This window comes from Chiloscyllium plagiosum, unplaced genomic scaffold (genome assembly GCF_037043375.1).
Source record: "Chiloscyllium plagiosum isolate Xiang-an unplaced genomic scaffold, Cpla_swu_hap1 HiC_scaffold_34, whole genome shotgun sequence".
Classification (NCBI taxonomy): domain Eukaryota; kingdom Metazoa; phylum Chordata; class Chondrichthyes; order Orectolobiformes; family Hemiscylliidae; genus Chiloscyllium; species Chiloscyllium plagiosum.
This window is the reverse complement of record NW_028270172.1, coordinates 43,327,065-43,351,207: the sequence shown is the minus strand read 5'-3', so window position 1 is coordinate 43,351,207 and position 24,143 is coordinate 43,327,065. Positions and strand designations below refer to the sequence as shown.

At 40.5% G+C, this 24,143-nt stretch overlaps 1 protein-coding gene across 7 annotated transcripts in view; it reads right to left on the bottom strand.

Moving 5' to 3' along the window:
- Window positions 1-2,483: 2,483 nt before the first annotated feature.
- LOC122564354 (activity-dependent neuroprotector homeobox protein 2-like) overlaps window positions 2,484-24,143 on the bottom strand; it is a 42,193-nt gene continuing 20,533 nt past the window's right edge. For all 7 annotated transcript variants that reach the window (XM_043719105.2, XM_043719107.2, XM_043719102.2 and 4 more), the window contains 2 exons: window positions 11,294-11,383; window positions 2,484-9,096 (listed from right to left, as the gene is read on the bottom strand). In XM_043719105.2, coding sequence (XP_043575040.2) covers window positions 6,412-9,096; window positions 11,294-11,383 — 2,775 coding nt within the window. In that variant the 3' untranslated portion in view covers window positions 2,484-6,411. The remainder of the gene's footprint in view (window positions 9,097-11,293; window positions 11,384-24,143) is intronic.

The following is a 24,143-nucleotide window of genomic DNA, read 5'->3' as shown; positions in this document are numbered from 1 at the left end:
TTGCTAACATTTCAATTTATATTTTTGTTTACTCAAGTAACAGATTTCAGACTTCATTTATTCTATGAAAAGTTACTGGATCATAAAATCAAAAATGGAGAGTTTAGACTGGATCAAAAGGGAAATGGATAAATTGAAGCAACAGAGATTGCAGTGCTGTGTGTGTGTGGGGGGGGGGGGGAAAAAGAGAGGGGCAGTGGTGGTGGAGAAGGGAAAAACCATCAGCTCTCTCTTTCAAAGAGAGTTGGCACAGATACCAAAAACAAACCAGAGGATCACCTTTTAACTTGCAAATTTAAAATCTTGTGATAAACTGCCATTGTCACAATGTAGGAGTGCAGTTTTGGAACAAGTTAATTCGGCATTTTTTTCAGAATTTGGGTATGGAGACCTAAATCTTTAACCCTCAAGGATGTACCCTTGGCTATTACCTATTACCCTTGTTATTTGTAATCTACACTGGTGTCCTTGAATGACATTGTCTGAAGCTATGATGTCACATTTCGCATGCAGACTAACACCATATTCTACAGTACCACCAACTCTGACTGCCTGTGTTGTCACAGTTCTTGTCTAACATTACAGGTAGATGAATAGGATACTAAAAGTTGTTAATGATATATTTGACCATGCAGTGAAGTTTTAAGTCCACATTAAAATCAGTATGCTCTGATTCTTTAGCACAAATGTTGACTTTTTGTGGAGTGATAATATCTAGACTCTGCAAGATTGAGGATTTCTCTCAACTCCTCTAGAAAACATATCTTTGTCAGGCAGCAACCCTATGCTCTCCAACCTATCAGCTATGATTCTATCAAGATCTGAATGGCCTATTCAGGTTTCTATTTCTCATGGTCTCGTCTTTGTAATGGAAGTCCCTCCTCTTTGGATGCATTATCAGAAATCCATTCTGCACCCTTTCTTGCATCACATCTGAAGTGCACTGTCCAGGATTGAACACAATACTTCATTGGAAGCCAGTCCAAATGTTAGTTGTTAAAAGGAGGGCACTTCAAGATCACCTTTTATCTAGTGGAGTCCCACAGGGATCAATGCTAAGGCCACAATTATTTATATATTAAATGACAGATGAGATAAGTAAATATACTGTAACCAAGTTTGAAGGTGGCACAATTGGTGGGAAGGCAAGTGGTGAGGGTGACTTGGTCTGTGGTGGAATATAGACATGGCAGTGGGCAAAAAACTTTGCAGATAGAATATAATATCTGAAATTGTAAGGTTGGGCAAGTAGATTCGGTAGTAATTTCCCCATTTTAAATAAAGTACAAAGGCCTTGTGCATAAATCACAAGCAGCTACTCAGCAGATAGTAGGGAAGGTAAATCAAATGAAGCAAAAAAAAAAAGATCTTGGTAAAACTATATAAAGAACTAGTTGGACCATATCCAGAATATTGTGAACAGTTTTAGCTCCTTATTGGAGGAAAATATGCTGGCATTAGAGTTAATTAAATTTACATTGACTGTCCTCCTCCTTTTTACCAAAATTCTTCACTTCAAATTTAATGAAAATTTAAATTCAAATTTCATTTCGTTTGCAATGGACTACAAATTCCTCTCATTTCCTCTTGAAGTTGATTACCATCATTTGCAAATTTTTAAATAGGTGCCCTATGAAAAAAATGCAATGCTTCTTGTACTATACCTTGGGAACGTAATTGTTTTTCAGACTGGTGGAAGGTATATAATAAATTTACCAGTTTGTTTCCATGCCATCACTGTCTCTTTTATTCCATAGGCTTCTACTTGAAGAGCCTGCCATGCAGCATGTTATCAAACATTTTTTTCTTCTGGATCTATGAAGACAGTCAGTCAATCTGTTTATATGAATAGCTTAGCACACATTGTAAACTATGGCTCTGTGAATGTTCATGTAAATCCTACATTGGATTCTTCAGTAATGTGAGCAGCACAGAAGATGACACTTCCTTCTTGGATATAGTTAGAGAATTTACCACCAGTGGTTTTGCTTTTACAGCTAAACCTACTGAGGAAAATGATTACATTGGGGGAGGGGGTGGGTGTTGGTGCATGCTGCTGTTTGCCCCCAGGCAAATTTGCACACAATCCCAGAGATGAGGAGGATTCAAAGTATTGAAATTACTCAACAGTTGGATTAGATGGATGTACGGCAGGTTTTCCTCTAATAGCTGCAGTTCACACTGTGATCATTGTACCATACAAGCTGAAAACATCATGTGGCCATTGCCTACAACTTCCTCTCTTGGCACTGTTGCTCAGCCAAACTGCCATCATTTTAAAATTGCATTATTTAATGCAGACTCATTTTTATTTCCTTGGGAAAACAAGGACCTCATTTTTGTGCTAAATATCAGCAGTTTTAATTATAGATTGCTGCATTATAAGCTGGCTTCAAAAGTTGCAAAATATTCATTAGGTTTCTGACCCAGTTTTATATCAGCCTTATAATACACTAGATAGTTACATACAAATTAGAAATTTAATTTAGGAGACATTTCAATATAACTATTTCATAATGAAAGAAATGACTACACGAGGGTGAAAAAAAATGATGACCAAAAACCACAAAAATGCAAAACGTTGTGCTTTTTAATTCTGTACTTGAGAAAAATTAAACCAATGAACGAATATAAAAAGGTCAAAAATTCCAAACCTAATACAATACTTCATAAAAAGGTCTTCTGCCTTTTGGAGGGGTGGGGGTAACTTTATAAAACAAATCACTGCACAAATACAGAGACAACCTTTTTTATAAAAAAGGTGTTTTGTATTACTATGTACAAATAATTACATCACTAAACCAACACAAAAAACCTGTCAATACAACACAGAAGCACATGGACCACAAACACACTTTATACTGAATATGCAGAAACTGTGAACATGCCTGGTCAAATCATATCTGGCATACAACAACAAAAACCAATGGAAACAAAAAAAATGGCAACTTAACTAGCTTATAAGACATATGCTGGAAGTGCATGTAAATGGACATACAAATAGAACATGCCTTAGACGCTCAGTAATAGGCACCTTTTATAACAATGCAAAAAAACTTGTCTATTTAAATAAGCAATAATAGTAGCAGAGATACAAACTCCAACGCAGTTTTAAAGTATCACCACAACTCAAAATACATTTAAGGGAAACTTTTACTCTTTCCAAGGGCAAACATTATTTGGATCCTTTATGTATATCCTGCATATAAATATAATCAAAACTAAAACACAAACATTATCAGACCAACAGAATGTGTTTGTTAAATCTTTGTTTAAAAACAACTTTTAAATATAGGTATTTATCATGTACAATCCATGGTTCTATTGTAAGATGAGCATTTTAGGGAGGATACATTGGAGTTTAGCCATTAACAATGCAATAAATACATCAAGATCATTAAGCTACAAAGCCATGTAAACATGAAAAGAAATTGCACTATAAAAAGTGAGTTAATATCTAGGCTATACATTAAAAAATTAGCCAAGAATGCATTGCAAATAGTTCAATTTGAAAACCCAATTTACAGGAACAGAGTTCTATCAATTGTATAATTGAACTAGCTGTGAATGTCCATAGTTTAATTGTTAGTGATCAAGGACAATTTGAAAACATGCTATTTATAAATCAGATAACAATTAAAATCCTACCAAATAGGTTTCTTTCTCTTTCCTCCCACCCCGCCACTATTTTTTTCTACTGTTAACAGATGCACTAACTTGAATTATGGTCTGTACAAAAGGACTCATGTTCTAGCTGGTAATTACCTTGTTGACCACCTTTTACTAATCCTTTTTTCCCCCCAAAACACACCTATGTATTCCAAACTAAACAGTGCACAGTACAAGATGTGACTATATATCGGCTGGCTACAATTGACATGATACACAGGCTATAGGTTCATACTCAGAACTATGAATCAGATTCTCTACTAAGCAGAGTTGCTGAAAAGGAAGACAAGTTAATAGCTTTTTAAAAATACAAGTGATATGGCATAAAAGAAGTTAACATATGTATAGATGGTCAACATTTGATGGACATTTAACAGATTTCGCCAGCTTCTACTACATGCCACTTTTATAGAAATCATAAAAGCCCTACAATGTGGAAACCGGTTACTTGGCCCAACAAGTTCACTGTTGTCCATTTCCACCTTGACCTCAAGGCACAAATGAAGAGGTCAGAATAAAAACCACATTTTTGTGACTAGATCACCGGCAATAAATTGGAAAGAAAAATATAATTTGAAAAATGCTGAGTCAAGAAAAAAAAAAAGAGGTATTGCAAAAACAAACAAAGAGGAAAATCGCAAATTGCAATTTGTTTCTTTTTGCATCAGGGATGATTTAAGACCAGCAACTGCCTGCTGCTGCAAAGACCTCCACTGTTCTAAATCAAGGGCATCTCACGAATCAACCTAGAGAAAAATGAACCAAAGGCAGTAAAAAGTCAGTGTTTTTGTCTGAAAATAGAGTACTCACAAAAATGGAACAAACATACAGCAATGTTCCTGATAAGTATCATTAACTTCAAGTGACAATGAAGCTCCACGGTGCAACATCTCGGTCAGAAATATGCTCCTACAAAGTGCACATTGGATTCAGCAAGTTACAACTCAAACTGAGCAAATTTAGAAGCTAATTTAAACAAAATCAAGAGAGACAGAACTGAACATTTCCTAAAGAAACTAGCACCTAACTTTATTACAATACAAATTTTGCAGGGCTTATGAAAAAGAAGATTCTGTAGCTATTCCAAACTTACCTTTATAGCACACTAATAGATACAATTTCTAGTAACTGAAAAAAAAAACATCCTTGTAAAGCTATCAAGACTCTACAAGAAGCTCAAGATTTACATAATTCTGAAGCCACAGATTAATATCGGATTTAAAGGTAGCACATAATAGAATGGGTCTGCAGTGGAGTTTTTTTTTGGGGGGGCGGGGCGAGAGAGAGAGATTGCAGATGTGAATCTTTAAATACAGGGGACAGGCGTGCTGTTGATCTAAATGAATATTAACATCAGCTTTAATGGAGCTTTTCCATCTGCAATATGCATCCACCAGTTTTGTGTGAACAATGGTAAGCATAATTTTCTTGCCCACAAATCTGTATTCAGGAATGACAAGTATTTCAGGCAAAGAACACAATAAGTTATCTTCAATCAAAAACAACTTCCAACATTTAGAAGATTTATGTATCATTCTTCAGCAAAGATAAATCAAAGTCATGCTTTAACAGTACCTAAATAACAAGCTAACCATACATTTCAAAAACTTTAAATGTGTGGTTTAGCGATCAGAGGACACGTGTTATCATTTCCTCCATTCCTATACATTCATTCGCTACCCAGTGGACAGTACATACAGTAGCAGGAATCAATACCATTTTTAAAAATGTTGTTTAAAAGTTTTAGGATTGACAAGTGAGGGTTGAAACAAAAGCAGTGCATTCTTTACAGTACAGAAGTGGATTTTAAAACAATGCAATTAACAGTCTCAAGATTTCTTTTAATCATAGGTGTAGATAAATTCAATACCCAAATTATCTATGATAAAATATTCAAGAAAAATAAAAAAGTTGTGAAAATACAAATATTGAAAATTTAAGAGATTAAATGATCAGTAATGGGAAGTACATATGGGATTGTTCAAGTGGTCTGAGGATTAGTGATTTATAGGTTTAATCTCAAAGTTCTGATAGAAAGAGTTAAAATGAGATAAGCAGCAGCTCCGACTCCCATTAACAACTATTGAAAAACTATCAAAAGAGCAAATTTACGCTCATGCAAAGAGCGACAAGGCCTGTGCCGGAAGCAACTCTGCATCAAGAACAACCAAATTTCTATTTTCTTACCCTCCTGTGAAAAAATAATTCAAAATCATTTATCCCCAGAGGAAGAGAGACTGCCACATCAACCAAATTTAAAACAAGACATGAAATGCAAGGCAAAGTAAATTGTACATAAACTTAGTTGAACAACATTACAGGATTGTACATTAATCTCATTCTGTAACAACATATCGACAGCACAATCATGCATTGTTATCCAATTCCAACAAATTCCTTCTTGCTTTTACACAAGGTTACATATTTCTGAAAACCACTGAGTAACTAGGCAGCATAAGTGGTTTTAAATAAACATGACATTTTTGGCTTCAAGTAGGATTCAAGTTAAACATTGCTATTTAAGTTCCGCTTGGCCTCTAGTTTCCAGCCATAAGACATTTTAGCCAAATTAGAACAAAAGGCACACCTCCCCTCTAAAAGCAAAATCATTTGACCCATTTGCTCTTGTACTCTGATTGTCTGAGTATTGGTGTCTCCTTGCATTTATGTCAACTGGTGGAGCACCCATACCTTCACTTCCAATTGATTCATCCCCTTATGCAAGTTTGGGAATAGCAGCTGTCAAATATTTGTACCAAGATCACCCAGTTTGAGATTGTGCTTCACTTTCCTTAATTCAGTCATATTGAATCCCAAAAGCACATATGGTTTGTACTTCATTGCTTTCAAGCAGAGCCTTTGCTTATTGTCAAAGACAAAGGCAACATCATTTTTCCATAGCCACAAGATTGAAGATAACATCTCAATTTCTTTATTACTGGGGTATGGCTGCTTGTGAAAGTAGTCAAGTAGGAATAGCTTTCTTTCTTCATATGAGCGATCCTCAAAGCCTTTTGGAACTAGCGCCAAGACCATAGATGGGTCCAGTAATGGTGGAGAATGTGGAGTGTTTGCAGAGTCAGTTAACGCCACAGGGGAGGCATCAAAATTATTTGCTATCACATCAGTTTTTATTCGTTTAGGAGAAGGCAATGCCAAGTCTCTCTTATCCCCATTTGTAAGTTCATTATTGCACTTAGTGGCTGTTTCTGGAAATTCACGCTTTGATTGAACACCACTCTTCGACAAAATATCACTTTGCTTTTTATTAAGGCCTCGACAACGCAACAGATGAAGAGATATTGTTGAAGTTGTCATGCTGTCTGTGTATACACCAAGACAGTGAATGCACTTGAAAGCCGGTATCCTCAGCAGTGGATGAACCATTGATGCTACATGATGATCTTCTTGCAAATGGTTTTCATAGGTTATGCTTGAAAAGTGTTCTGAACAAAAGGGACATTTTGAACTTTGGGGCTCTATTACATTTTCTTCCATATTAATTTCATCTGTTTGCCTGCATACCTCAATTACTAAAGGTGCATGAGGGGTAGACATTTTGTTTGGAATAAGTGTTAAATGGATATCATTAGGACCCATTTTAGCTTCTGGCAATTTAACTGTTAAATTAAAACTACCACCATTTATTTCATGAACAGTTGATACTCCATCTTTAACATTTTCAACAGCTTCAAATCTCAATCCAGCATGCATGGCCTTCACATGTTCTGAAAATTTTGGGAGCTCATGGAATGTCAGAGAGCAGAACAAACAAGTCAGGCCATGCATTAGCAAATGGGACATTAGTACATTTTTATCCATATAACTTCGACAGAAAAGACACTTACTTGTTTGAGCACGCACTCTCTGCAAGTAAGTAGCACAGGCTACAATCTTCTCTGGTTTATCAGAATATTCCTCAATTTTATGTGCTGTTGCAACATGATTATCATAAGCACTCAGTGGCAGCAATGCACTGCACACTGAGCAACTCTTCCACTGTTGAGCCTTGATATTTTGTGTAGTATAGTCGACAGCAGCTGCAGGTTCTGCTGCACTCTGCTTCTGTTCCCCAGTTGCAGACATCACTGCAATTTCAGCAGGCAATCCTTTTGTTTGTTGTTGAGAAACAGAAGCAAGTGTATTTGTTTGGGAAATATTAAGTGGCACTTGCGATGTAGAAAACACCCCAGGTTTGTTACTCAGTATACTACCTGGAGTAACAGGCAAAGAAAACTGAACTGGGGTTAGAGTGTATGCAGGTACACCATTGACATGCTTGTTGCTTTGAATTAAGTGTCTCACTGTCTGGGAATTAGTTGGCAGGGCATTTCTGGGAATATTAGCTCCTGCTGTATGATCCACGGTCAATCCTTGTGGCATCAAAAACGCCTGAGGAAGGACCGGACTTACTGCTCGGATTGTAAGGTTATTCTGAGTGACCTGAAAAGTTGCAGATACAAGGTTAACAGGTGCTGGTTTTGGAAAACCTCCAGGACCAGCAGTGGACACAGTTACTGGAATAACACTGTTTTGCAAAGGAAAAGAACTCATGCTTGGTCTTAATGATCCCAAAGCTACTGGTTTAATATTTTGAGGAAGTGTCAATATATTAACAGCCTGTTGCACAGGTGATCTCACACAGGAAGTTGATGGTATAGGTAAGGTAATATTTGCTGTTGATGCCACACTTGGAAATATTGATCCAATTGGTCTGATACTTTGTGCTGGTGCAGCCGATTTAACACAGGAAAGCACATGTCCTGTTAATTTGGGATTAAGTGGTGGTACTGGTGATCTCACACTCGGGAGTACTGGCAGAGAAACATTGCTCCCCTGAGCCTTAGGAGCAATGTGCAGCCTAGGGCTTAGCTCAGTTATGTGCCCAATTGTAGCTTTTACAGGACCTACCACTTCTTTATGTCTATCCAGGATATGATATAGAAAGGCATCATAGGTGACCATTTTCATTTGGCATCCTTTACAAAAATACTTATATACAGAAAGTAATAACGGTTCCTCCACCTGACCAATGTAATTATTTAATAAATTGCCAAAGTGCGAAAGAAAAACATGTTTCTTCATGGCATACAATGACACCTCTTTGTATGAGCACACCCTGCAAAAATAAACAGGCTGGACTAGGTTTGATATTTTACCCTGAAACATTTTGGGTTGAATCGGTCTTATTTGATCTGTATTCACATGGTTGGCAGTGTTGTACACTTTCCGAGAATCAGAATGAAATATTTTAACATGTTTTTTCATACTTTTCTGATGAGAGATAAATGTGCAATTAGGACAACTAGTCATCAGTTCTACATCCATCTCATCCTCATGGGAACATCGCATATGACTTTTATAAGCAGAAATAAATTTTGTTGAAAAATTGCATAGACTGCAGCAATATGGTTTTGTTCGGTAAGCCTGCAAACAAGAATAAAGACATTTTTAAAAATAGAATAGAAATTAGAGAGATTTACATAGCACTTTACAGCCAAAGGTAGAGAGTTGCTTTGAACTGACCAGTGAAGTACGTAGTGATTTCTTCTACAGCGCAATAGTCAAGTTCCTGTGACCTTGCACCATACAAGAATCACAATTCAAATAAAATATTGGCAATGCAACTGTGCTATAGCCAACACACATTTTTTAAAAAAGTATGCGCTTTAGAAACAGTATCCCCTACTCAATCACATTACAGCGAATTTGCATTGTTAAAAATGCATGCTATAGCAGAACAACCTGTACTTTACAAGTGCAGTTATGTTTTATGCAGCAAACAAATAGCCAAATTATACACATGGTTTAAAAGTAGTAACTTGATTTTTTTTGAATTTCAATAAGTTTTAGTAAAAGAAATGTTGATTAAGACATCAGGAAAAAAAAAGATAATCTTTAGTGTTAACACTTCATTAACAAGATATGTTAACACAATCTTTTCATACTTAATCTATCCAAATAATAGTCCAATATAACATTTCTGATGTGACTTTCTACTAAAAGTAAAGACTTTTTGTCTAACAAGGTTTTGGGATTTGAACCCAGACCTTCTATCCCAAGAGACAGGGATACTATGACAAGACCGCAAATCCGTTTTTTTTTAAATATAAAGTCAACTATTCAGACAAAGATTGCATACCTGTTCTTCAAGCATTGCTATTTTGACATGATACATACAGAGTCATACAGAATGGAGACAGGCCCTTTGGTCCAATTTGTTCATGTCAACCACTTCCAAAACCAAAATAGTCCCACTTGCTTGAACTTGGTCCACATCCCTCCAAACCTCTTATTCATGTACTTATCCAAATGTCTTTTAAATGTTATGTTATAACTGTACCTGCATCCACCACTTCCTCTGGCAGTTCATTCTACATATGATCTACCCTCTAAAAACAGATGCCCCGCATGTCCTTGTTAAATCTTTCTCCTCTCACCTTAAAAATATGCCCCCTCAGCATAGAGAAAAGACCCTTGCTACACACCTTATTCACCTCACTCAATTTCATAAATCTCTATAAAAGGTCACCTCTCAACCTCCTGCACTACAGTGAAAGTAGTCCCAGCCTATTCAGCTTCAGTTTATAACTCAAACCTTCCATTCCCAGCAACACCCTAGTAAATCTCTACTGAACCATCTGCAATTTAATGATATTCTTCCTAGAGAAGGGTGATCAGAGTTATACTCAAGAGTCTGAGCAATGAAAATAAGTGTGCTAAATGCCTTTAACTACCCTGTCTATATAGAGTCCTAGAGATGCACAGCACAGAAAATGGCTCTTCAGTCCAACTCATCCATGCTGGCCAAATATCCTAAAACCAATCTAGCCCCATTTGCCAGCACTTGGCCCATATTCCTCTAAACCCTTCCTATTCATATACCCACCCAGACGCCTTTAAAATGGTGCAATTGTACCAGTCTCCACCACTTCCTCTGGCAGCTCATTCCATACACACCAGCCTCTGCGGGAAAAGGTTGCCCCTAAGATCTCTTTTAAAACTTCTCCCCTCTCACCCTAAACTTATGACCCCCTTGTTCTTAACTCCTCCACCCCAAGGAAAGACCTTGTTTATTTTCCCTATCCATGCCCCTCATGATTTTATAAACCTCTATAAAAGATCACCCCTCAGTCTCTGACACTCCAGGGAAAACAGCCCCAGCCTATTCAACCTCTCCCTCCAACATCCTGGTAAACCTTTTCTGAACCCTTTCAAGTTTTACAACATCCTTCCTATAGGAGGGAGACCAGAATTGCATGCAATATTCTAAAAGTGGCCTAACCAACATCCTATACAGCCTCAACATGACCTCCAAACTTCTCTAGTCAATGCTCTGACCCATAAAGGAAAGCATACCAAACGCTGTCTTCACTATCCTTTCTACCTGCAACTCTAGTGCGATGAAATTTTCAGAGTCGTATGTATCTGAAGTCCCGAGATATCAATTGACAGGATAAACGTTGATAATGGATTCAAGGTTTACTGAACATACCCCAAACTCAAAGCAGGTTGCACCTGTTATCTTTGTTAGAGGCATAATCCAGCAAAAAATTTGCATTAACAAATGTAAGGATTCATTTCACATGCATGCATTAAAATTCAAGGAAATACTTGGGATTACCTTCGACCTTTTGACTGGCTGCCATACTGAAACGTCATTCCACGTTGTGTTTTTTATGTAGTATTCCCCTGGATTATAACTTTTAAATTCCTGAAAGCATATAAACATTTTCATTTGTCACAAATTTACATAAGATAAAAAGGTTACCAAAAATAATATTTTTTAATATACATTAAAGGGAAGACCATGGGTAGCATGGTGGCTCAGTGGTTAGCACTGCTACCTCTCAGCACCAGGGACACTGGTTTGATTCCTGACTCAGGCAACTATCTATATGGAGTTTGCACGTTCTCCCTGTGTCTGCGCGTTTCCTCCGGGTGCTCTGGTTTCCTCCCAGAATCCAAAGATGTGCAGGTCAGGTGAACCGGCCATGCTAAATTGCCCATTGGGTTAGGTGCATTAGTCAGGGGTAAATATAGGGTAGGGGAATGGGTCTGAGTGGGTTACTCTTCAGAGGGTCAGAGTGGACATGTTGGGCTGAAAGGCCTGTTTCCATACAGTAGGGAAGCTAATCTAAGACCAGTAAATTGATAACTCACAGCAAGCATAACATATCTCCAAACAATTTTTGACATGGCATTCAGCAATATTCTGGACCAGCTGCAGACATCAGGAAATGAACACATTCAGCAGAAATGAAAGTGGTACCTTACTTCAGATAACCAGCTCATAATATTAGCAATTACTATACAAAGTCAATATTATTTTTGAGTCAATTGCTCACATATCAAGAACATGGATGAATCTTAGACATTTATATCTGAACCACAGCAGTACTACAAGGGATGCACAAAAGTTACAGCAGTCAATTTTCTGAAATTCAGACCAGACAGAATTACAGCAAGATCGGTGAAGATCTGATAAATTAGAAAGTATTAAAATTAGTAACCATCTAAGTTCCACAAAACGTACAATGGAATATATGTTTTACACCAATATTGTCCTACCACCACCTTCCCCCAATCATGATTTAGATGGGGCAATTTATATTTTTTTAGTAAAACACCTTAAGGGAGCAGCTTTCAGAAGTCATGGGTTTTCATATACTTCAGGAGGGTTTACACAAACAAAATAAACAGCTATTATGTTAAACACAAAGATAACACCCATTGCTTGGAGAACACACACATGCGCGAGGGCAGGAAATGGCAAAGCTAGATTTCCTTGGGGTAAGGAGTTTAAATGATAGTCCCAGACCAGACCTGAGAAGGTTGTTTGAAGCAGAGAACATTTAACCTCAGGTAAATGAAAGCTCCAGGAAAAAGGATCTCAGATTTCCCATACTGGATTCTGAAGTCAAAATTAATTTAAGCCTGCTTGTGGTGGTAGAAAAACATTTTTCTCTGGTGAGTGTACCTAAAAATACCCCTTGTACAGTGTTAGCAAGAGCGTGAGCATCAGAGGAGCAGGAAAATGTATGTTTCGGGCAGAAGCCCTTCCTGATGAAGGGCTCCTGCCCGAAATTTAGATTTTCCTGTTCCTTGGATGCTGCCTGACCTGCTGTCTCTTTCCAGCATCACTCTAATCTGGAGTCTGATCTCCAGCATCAGCAGTCCTCACTTCCGCCTATTATCAAGAGAGTGTGCTAATGAGACTATACTTTGACCACATGCTTCAAAAGGTATTTTAAGGTGTACAAAGTGCAAACAGTTTGGTTTATCCTATTTTATTTTTATTTTATTCCAAAGTAAAATAATTTTATTTCTAAAACTAAATCTGCAACATTGTGTTTTGTTTTAGTAAGACCACATCAGCAAAACAAAACATGACCCATCAAGCCAGATTTCAATCTGGAATCCGACTTGACCAGTATCATCATCAACTGGGATATCACATCACAACAAATCAATGTTCTGATGAAGTAGATCATTCAGCCCTTTGAGTCTTCTCTATCATTTGATAATGTCACGGGAGCTGAACTAATCAAAAGGTCTTAACTCTTTCTCTCCTGTCAATCAATCAATAACCTATCCAACAGGAAAAGGGACATTTTGAGACTCACCCCTGAAGGCAGCAGTCTTGATGTTGTTGACCAGTCCAGCTGCCTGGGTGGGAATGTGGACAGGGGTGGGGGGGGGGGGGGGGGGGGGGGGTTGGGGTGAACTCGCACAGTGTGCCGCTGCTTATCTCCTGAATAGGGAGCTTGACTTCGCAAGTGCTGGCTGTGTCAATCCCATTCAACTGATGAAGGTGGAGGTGGGGCAGGGGCTGGGTGGGAGGCTTCAGCATTGCTACAGGTCCCTTACACACGAGCGTGTGTTTGCTTAAAAACAAACCCTGAGGCAGAGAGATAGAGCAAGGCAGGCAGAGTGAGGAAAAAAGGAAACTTCAGAAAACTCGAGCTCCACAGGAGAGGCATTGAATCAATTATCCGAACGAAATACTGCCCACTTATCTTCAGATAAATCGAGGTTCCTGTGTACACACACAGTACTGATAGGCAGTGAGTTCCAAGACAGTGAGTTGACGCCATAACAAAGCAGCAATATAAACATACAAAACACATTAACAATACAAGTAGACCATTTTATCTCTTCAGCCTTCACTGCCATTCAGTAAAATCATGGCTATTGGTTTGCATTTCAACTGCTGCTCTCATTCAGCCTAATAATCCTTGATTCCCTTTCCAAAAATAATCCATCCACCTCAGTCTTAAAAATATTCAGCGATTCTGTCTGCACTACCTTCTGATGTGGACACTTCCAAAGTGTCTCAGGCTCCTGAGAGGAAAAAAACCTCTACTTACACAACCCCAAATTTGTACAAACAATGGTCCCTTGATCTGGACTGACATACAATAGGAAACACCCTTTCCACACCCACCTTATCAACAATCTATGTTCAGGATCTGAATGCTATACTTCAAATCAAGTTATTATTTGCTTAACTCCAGTGAAAACAAGACTACTTATCCTCATAGGTCAAACCAAATCATTCCGAAAGAGACTAAAACTGCACATAGTATTTAAAATAGGGCACTGGTAAGACTGAAATGAAAAACAAATTAAGCACAAGATAGTGTGATAAAAAGGACAGCATTCCACTTGTCTTAGTTATTTGCTGTCCATTCATAGTGACTAATGCACTAGAACAGAGTTCTCAATGCACCTCAATTCCATAGCTGTTACAAGTCATGAGTAATTCACATTTTGCCATACAATACTTCCTCTCCAGATGTTTTCCCCAACTCATTTAACTTATCTCCATCTGTATTATGTCCTTTACACAGCATACTCTTCTACCCATCTTGTTGTGCGAAAATTTAGCTACCAAGCTTTCATTTCATTCATCCAGCTCTGATATAAACCGTAAAAGTTGATAACCCAGCATAGACACCTGTGGGATTCCACTCATCACACCTGCCTAGCTTTTTCTCCCCGATGCTACAAAGTTACTCTCTACATTATTACCTTACTTTGCATGGTAAATCATGTGGCACCTTCTCAAATGCCTTTCAGAAATTCAAATAGAGTATGCCAACAGTAGTGTTCTTAAATCTTTTCACTGTAGGGATGAATTTCAAGAAAAAAAAATCCGAAGCAATAGATTGTTAATTTTAGTAAACAAATAATTCTGGATGTAGGTTTGCTCACTCCAGAACTTCAACCAGAATTACAAATCTTTTCAAAACTTGCAAGGAAATAACAAAATTTGCTATTTAACAAGTGCCAAGCAGAAGTAACCCCCTAAAAGCTATTTTGTTAGGAAGCAGAGCTAGAGACAGACTAGGACCCACATCCTGGTCACTGTAGGGAACAGGACCAGGGTCAAGGTAAATAGTTGAATTTAACTAACATTGACCTTGCATTTCTAGTGATACACATTGTGACTGGCTAGGGTGAAGCAAAGACTGAAGATTTCTGCAACTAAGTTTCCCAAGAAAATACTCATGTCCCTACCCAGTGTGAGGCTAGGGTTTTTAAACTGCTTGGAGCAGGCTTGATCTCACATTCCCTCAACCTCAATCTCACTTCCTCATCCTCACAATTATTCACATACAGACACACATGCAAAGAGAGACCATCACTTATGCACAGACAAACTGAAACTCATTGAGCCTTGTTGCCCTGCCTTCTTGGCACTTGCACATGCTGCTCTTCACTACATGCTATTGCTTTAGAAACAAAAACCTGGTCACTGCCGCTTGCTTTTCCACTGTACCCTGTGTCCAACCACAGGCTGCTTTTTCCTGGGTGTCTTCTGATGATTTACAAGTGAGCATATCTTCTAGCACATACAGGTGAGAAACAGCCTATGACTGGACAAACAACTCTACAAGGCCCAGCAAACCATAGATACATCCTTTGCTGACCAAATGTTGGCTGTTCACCAAGTCAGGTCTATAGGCACTGCATACTACTCCTTTCAAGAACTCTGTCAAATCAGATAAATAAGATTTCATTGCCAATAAACCGTGTTGACTCTTCCTGACTTAAAAAAACCTCAATGAGGTTACGGCTGTACACAATGATTGATTTAACATCTCCTGTGACAGAAAAAGCTAACTTATCTATATAGGTTCCTGCTTTCTGCCCTCCTTCTCGAGAAGAATTATATTGTCACTTTCCAGTCTGGTGGAAAAGAGGAAGTTTTGAAAACTCCAATGCATCTATTACCTTATTAACCACCTCAAAGCCTTAGGAAGTCCATCAGGATTCAGGCATTTGCCAGTCACCAACTCCACCTGTTTGTTCTGTACTACTTCCATTGTAAGTTATCAACTTCCAATCTTCCTTCCCCACCTTCTGATTTACAGAAATTACTCTAAGCACAGAATCAAAAGATTTGTCAATGTTTACTGAAACTTCCTCATTAGCTACTATTAACTCCTTACTATCTCATTCCAGAGAACCAATACTCCCTTTTACTTATATTTTTGTATTTTAAAATACCTGTTGAAACTCTAGCTATACTTTTTTTTTAAAAACACACTTCCAGCCAGCTTCCCCTCATGCTCTGAAGTTTAGTCATTCTCTGTGGATCTTTTTTATTTTGTTCAAACATCAGACCTGCCAATCACCTTTGCAATCTACATGCTTTTTCTTTAAGTTTGAGATGATCCTTAACTTCCTTAGGTGAGCCACAGGTGGTGGGTCCTCCCCTTAGACTTTTTCTGTGAAAAATGTACTTAGGCTGGATATTGAAATATGTGTTAAACATCTACGATTTCTGATGATCAAATCTAGCCCACAATGCAGTTCAGCTAGCTCAACTTTTGTGTGTAAATAGTTACCATTATTTAAATTACTAACTTTGGATCCAATCTCTTTCGTTTCATTGTAAAGATTGTAAGATTCAATTATATTGTGTCGTTGCTACCCAAAGTGCCTTTACTCCAAGATCATTAATGCTGTCACATTACACAGTACCAAATCTAACTAAACCACTGCCTGATAGCTTCTTACAGTAACATCCTAAAACCAATTTCAAAGATCATCCATGAGCACTGGCAATTTTCTAGTTTATTACAGTTTAAAAATTATTGCCAATCCTTGATCACAAGCATCTAGCACACCTTTTTAGATATTCAGTTCTACATTGTGATTATTAGGGGGCCTGTAGGGCACTCAGACTAGTCCTCCTCCCAATCCCGATAGATTCTACATTCTGCTCTTCTGAACAAAGGTGAGGATGGTATGTGGCTTGGAGGGGGAACAAGTTTCTGTGTGTCTGTTGCAATGCTACTTTGAATTCTAATGCAATTATATATCTCAAGATCATCAACTTTTCTCTACTTTTATATTCTAGCCCCCTTGCAATAATCAACATCCCATTTACCTCCCTATTCATTTTCTGTACATGCAAACTCTCATTTTATGATTCATCCCATCTTTGCAGCTGATGAATAAAATTTAAAATTTTATTCAAAAACCCAGTAATTGAATGACAGTTTCTGCAATGGTGGCTATTAAACCAATCAAATGCTGTAAAGACCCATTTGGTTCACTTTCAGAGAGAAATCTGTTGTCCAACTCAGTCTTTGAAGGAATAATATACATGTGATTACAGATGCACAGCAATGTGTTAACGCTTAATGGCCCTCCATAATATCCCAGCAAGCTATTCTATCCAAGGGCAGTTAAGATTCCGTAATGCTGGCCTTACGCGGAGTCTTGATCCCTTGAAAAAAAAAAGGGGAAAAACAAAACAACGCATCAGAACTCCCACATCACTCTGCAACTCAGTGTTAGAACATAGAACATAGAAGAATACAGCGCAGTACAGGCCCTTCGGCCCTCGATGTTGCGCCGATCCAAGCCCACCTAACCTACACTAGCCCACTATCCTCCATATGCCTATCCAATGCCCGCTTAAATGCCCATAAATGAGGGAGTGTCCACCACTGCTACTGGCAGGGCATTCCATGAACTCGCTGAGTAAAGAACCTACCCCTAACATCTGTCCTATACCTACCCCCCCCCCCCTTAATTTAAAGCTATGCACCCTTGTAATAGCTGACTCCATACGTGGAAAACGATTCTCACTGTCGACCCTATCTAAACCCCTAATCATCTTGTACACCTCTATCAAGTCACCCCTAAACCTTCTTTTCTCCAATGAAAACAACCCCAAGTGCCTCAGCCTTTCCTCATACGATCTTTCTACCATACCAGGCAACATCCTGGTAAACCTCCTCTGCACCCGTTCCAGTGCATCCACATCCTTCCTATAGTATGGCGACCAAAACTGCACACAATACTCCAGATGCGGCCGCACCAGAGTCTTATACAACTGCAACATGATCTCAGGGCTCCGGAACTCAATTCCTCTACCAATAAAAGCCAGTACGCAATATGCCTTCTTCACCGCACTATTTACCTGGGTGGCAACTTTCAAAGATCTGTGTACATGGACACCAAGATCCCTCTGCTCATCCACACTACCAAGTATCCGACCATTAGCCCAGTACCCCATCTTTTTGTTACTCTTACCAAAGTGAATCACCTCACACTTAGCTACATTGAACTCCATTTGCCACCTTTCTGCCCAGTTCTGCAGCTTATCTATATCCCGCTGTAACCTGCCACATCCTTCCTCACTGTCTACAACTCCTCCGACTTTCGTATCATCCGCAAACTTGCTCACCCAACCTTCTAACCCCTCCTCCAGGTCATTTATAAAAATGACAAACAGCAATGGTCCCAAAACAGATCCTTGCGGAACACCGCTAGTGACGGCACTCCAAGATGAACCTTTGCCATCAACTACTACCCTCTATCTTCTTCCGGCCAGCCAACTCCTAATCCAAACCTCCAACTCACCCTCAATGCCATACCTCCGTATTTTTTGCAGTAGTCTACCATGGGGAACCTTATCAAACGCCTTACTAAAATCCATGTACACCACATCTACCGCTTTCCCCTCGTCCAACTCCTTAGTCACCTTCTCAAAGAATTCAATAAGGTTTGTGAGGCACGACCTGCCCTTCACAAAACCATGCTGACTATCCTTGATCACATTATTCCTATCCAGATGTTCATAAATCCTATCCCTTACAATTCTCTCTAAGATTTTGCCCACAACAGAAGTGAGACTCACCGGCCTATAGTTACTAGGGTTATCCCTACTCCCCTTCTTGAACAAGGGAACCACATTTGCTAGCCTCCAATCTTCTGGCACTACTCCTGTAGACAACGAGGACATAAAAATCAAGGCCAATGGCTCTGCAATCTCCTCCCTTGCTTCCCAGAGAATCCTAGGATAAATGCCAGCAGGCCCAGGGGACTTATTTTCACTCTTTCCAGAATTTCCAACACCTCTTCTCTACATACCTCAAAGCCATCCATTCTACTTAATTGTGACTCAGTACTCACATTGACAACAATGTCCTGTTCCTGATTGAATACTGATGAAAAGTATTCATTCAGTGTCTCCCCAATCTCTTCAGCCTCCACACGCAACTTCCCACTATCCTTGACTGGACCTATTCCTACCCTAGTCATTCTTTTATTCCGGACATACCTATAGAAAGCCTTAGGGTTTTCCCTAATCCTACCAACTAAGGACCTTTCATGTCCCCTCCTTGCTGCTCTTAGCTCTCTTCAGGTCCTTCCTGGCTACCTTATAACTCTCAATCGCCCCAATTGAACCTTCACGCCTCATCTTTACATAGGCCGCCCTCTTCCATTTAACAAGGGATTCCAATTCCTTATTAAACCACGGCTCCCTCACGCGACCCTTTCCTCCCTGCCTGACGGGTACATACTTATCAAGGACACTCAATAGTTGCTCCTTGAACAAGCTCCACATATCAATTACGCCCTTGCCTTGAAGCTTACTTTTCCAAGCCACACATCCTAAGTCATGCCTCACCGCATCATAATTTCCCTGCCCCCAGCTATAACTCTTGCCCTGTAGTGCACACTTATCCCTCTCCATCACTAGAGAGAAAGTCACCGAATTGTGGTCACTGTCCCCAAAGTGCTCACCTACCTCTAATTCTAACACCTGGCCTGGTTCATTACCCAGAACCAAATCCAGTATGGCCTCACCTCTTGTTGGCCTATCTACATATTGTGTCAGGAAACCCTCCTGCACACATTGGACAAACACTGACCCATCTAACTAACTTGAGCTATAGCTTTCCCAATCAATATCAGGAAAGTTAAAATCCCCCTTAACAACCACCCTATTACTTTCACTCTTCTCTTGAATCATCCTCGCAATCCTTTCTTCTACGTTTCTAGGACTATTAGGAGGCCTGTAAAAAACTCCTAACAGGGTGAGCTCACCTTTCCTATTCCTAACCTCAGCCCAAACTACCTCAGATGGCGAGTCTTCATCCATCGTCCTTTCCACAGCTGTAATACTATCTTTGACAAGCAATGCCACACCTTCCCCTCTTTTACCCCCACCTCTGACCCTACTAAAACATTTAAACCCTGGAACCTGCAACAGCCAATCCTGTCCCTGTTCTACCCATGTCTACGTAATAGCCACAACATCGAAGTCCCAGGTACCAACCCACGCTGCGAGCTCACCTACCTTATTTCGTATACTTCTGTAATCTCTCTATGTGAATAAGTTTATTTTCTATTCTACCTGCCAGAGTGGACAAGTTCACATTTCCCCCACAACATAACCTAACTGGAGATTTATGCTCACTTAGATAAGGAGTCTGCAAAGGGTTATAAATAAATTGCGCACTATTCGCATATTACGCTTCCATTTAAACATCTTTGTCATTGACAATTTAGCAACTATACATTGGTTCCTTCATTAATATAGACTGAATGCAGTTGAGGACCCAGCACTGATCCCATGGCACTCCACTGGTTACACTTTGCAAATCTGAAAACTACCCACTTCTCCCTGTTTCCTCCCAGATAACCAAAGCTTTATCTAGGTTAAGTTAAACCTATCTCCCATCCACCGCCTCCAACCTCAGTCCCACAACCCCGCACCGCCCGTTTCTACCTCCTGTCCAAAATTCACAAACCTGACTGCCCCGGCCGACCCGTTGTCTCAGCCTGCTCCTGCCCCACCGAACTCATCTCTGCATACCTCGACACGGTCCTGTCCCCCTTAGTCCAAGAACTCCCCACCTACGTTCGAGACACCACCCACGCCCTCCACCTCCTCCATGATTTTCGCTTTCCCGGTCCCCAACGCCTTATCTTCACCATGGACATCCAGTCCCTGTACACCTCCATCCCCCATCACGAAGGACTCAAAGCCCTCCGCTTCTTCCTTTCCTATCCCCCTTACAACCAGTACCCTTCCACTGACACCCTCCTTCGACTGACTGAACTGGTCCTCACCCTCAAAAACTTCGCTTTCCAATCCTCCCACTTCCTCCAAACCAAAGGAGTAGCCATGGGCAGCCGCATGGGCCCCAGCTATGCCTGTCTCTTCGTAGGATATGTGGAACAGTCCACCTTCCGCAACTACACTGGCACCACCCCCCACATTGTGCTCCCACGAGGAGATTGAACAGTTCATCCACTTTACTAACACCTTCCACCCCGACCTCAAATTTACCTGGACCGTCTCAGACTCCTCCCTTCCCTTCCTAGACCTTTCCATTTCTATCTCGGGCGACCGACTCAACATGGACATTTACTATAAACCGACCGACTCCCACAGCTACCTAGACTATACCTCCGCCCACCTGCCCCCTGTAAAAACACCATCCTATATCCCCAATTCCTTAGTCTCCGCCGCATCTGCTCCCAGGAGGACCAGTTCCAATACTGTACAACCCAGATGGCGTCCTTCTTCAAAAGACCGCAATTTCCCCCCAAACGTGATCGACGATGCCCTCCACCGCATCTCCTCCACTTCCCGCTCCTCTGCCCTTGTGCCCCGCCCCTCCAACCACCACCAGGACAGAACCCCACTGGTCCTCACCTACCACCCCACCAATCTCCATATACAGTATATCATCCGCCGTCATTTCCGCCACCTCCAAACGCACCCCACCACCAGGAATATATTTCCCTCCCCTATCAGCGTTCCGAAAAGACCACTCCCTCCGTGACTCCCTAGTCAGGTCCACACCCCCCCCCACCAACCCAACCTCCACTCCCGGCACCTTCCCCTGCAACCGCAAGAAATGCAAAACTTGCGCCGACACCTCCCCCCTTACTTCCCTCCAAGGCCCCAAGGGATACTTCCATATCCGCCACAAATTCACCTGCACCTCCACACACATCATCTATTGCATCCGCTGCACCTGATGTGGCCTCCTCTATATTGGGGAGACAGGCCGCCTACTTGCAGAACGTTTCAGAGAGCACCTCTGGGACACCCGGACCAACCAACCCAACCATCCCGTGGCTCTACACTTCAACTCCCCCTCCCACTCCACCAAGGACATGCAGGTCCTTGGACTCCATCGCCAGACCATAGCAACACGACGGTTGGAGGAAGAACGCCTCATCTTCCGCCTAGGAACCCTCCAACCATAAGGGATGAACTCAGATTTCTCCAGTTTCCTCATTTCCCCTCCCCCCACCTTGTCTCAGTCAAATCCCTCAAACTCAGCACCACCTTCCTAACCTGCAATCTTCTTCCTGACCTCTCCACCCCCACCCCCACTCCAGCCTATCACCCTCACCTTTACCTCCTTCCACCCATCACATTTCCACACCCCTCCCCCAAAGTCCCTCCTCCCTACCTTTTTATCTTAGCCTGCTGGACACACTTTCCTCATTCCTGAAGGGCTCATGCCCGAAACGTCGATTTTCCTGCTCCTTGGATGCTGCCTGACCTGCTGCGCTTTTCCAGCAACCCATTTTCAGCTAAGTTAAACCTACACCCAGAGCTCTTGTCTAGTCATTTTTGATGGGCAACCTTGTCAAATAGCTTCCGGCAATCCAACGACATCATACCTATAACTTCTGCTTTATCCATGTTTATTACTTTCTCAAACTCAAATAAAAAATGAGTCAAAACACAATTTCGCCTTCTCAAAACCATGTTGACTCTGCCTGATTACAAAAAGATATTTTAGTTCACTACTTTAAACTCCTTAATAAGCTCTGGTATCTTTCCTGTGACAGACATTAGGCTAACTGGCCTGCAGTTTTTTTTAAATTGTCTCTTTCCTTTCTTGAATAGAAGAGTCCCATGTTTTATTTTCCAATCTGATGGGATTTGCCAGAATCTACAGAATACCGCAAAATCATAAACATTTAGAATCTTATCAACCACATGTTTTCTGACTCTAGGATGAAGCCAGTTTTAAGTCCCTTTATTTGTTTCACCTCCTGAATCACTATTTAGACAATAGCAGGATGTATTTCTAGGATGTATTTTGTATGCTTTCACCATTTCTTTACTCCAAAGTCTTATTTTCTCAAGTATCGATAGAAAATCTCACTGTTTTGTAGCTAGATTCCTCTCACTCATTTTCCCTTCTGTTTAAGTCATTATTTGATTTCATTTTTACATTCAATCTGATCTGACATGCCAGATCCACCACCAAAATGCACATTTTCCTTTCAATCTTTAATGCCCTTGATCACAAATGACATATTCATCTCATTAGCCATTGTAATGAGGTTAGCCAGTTGGATCTCAGAATAGGAGCTCTCTGACTGGACTGAATTAACAGCCCCAAACAAGGAATCCAAGCTGACACAGATAAAAATGGAGTGTCAGGCATCCTGCTCATTCTGAGAGCTGGCATTGGAAGCTCGCTCAACATTAAGGCCTCCATGTATAAATAAAGGGTAACTTGGTGACAGGATACCAGCCTCTGGCATTATTTCAGGGGCAATGACAGTAGGATTGATGATGTAACCATGTAAAAGCACTTATCAGCTGAAGCCCAACTAGACTTCAAACAAGCACGATTTGGTTTTATCACATGTTGAACATTTGCGTTGTAGGAATGGATGTGGACGCTCTCACCAACCTGACTGAGCTTGGGGAACACCACTTGCGTGGAGGCATAGCCACACTCAGGACATATCCTGAATAGAGGAACTCTACGTCAACCCACAAAAATACCCTAAACAAATGCAATCATCCACCCAACAGTAGTAAAAGGCTTGGGGTCAGGTTTGGTAGAGTGAAACTGGTTGAAAAAAAAAAGAAAAATTCACCCAGATTGGCTCAACATTTTTGATTAGTAAATAGCTGCTGAGCATCCCGAGTCATTATAGAGTTCAATAATTTTAGGGCTCGAATACCTGGTCCCATGTCCTTCCTCCAACTCTCACACCAGACCTTGTCATGACATAGGAGAAAGTGAGGACTGCAAATGCTGGAGATCAGAGCTGAAAAAGGTGTTGCTGGAAAAGCACAGGTCAAGCAGCATCCAAGGAGCAGGAGAATCGAAGTTTCGGGCATAAGCCCTTCTTCAGGAAGAAGGGGATTCCGGGAGAAGGGCTTATGCCCGGAA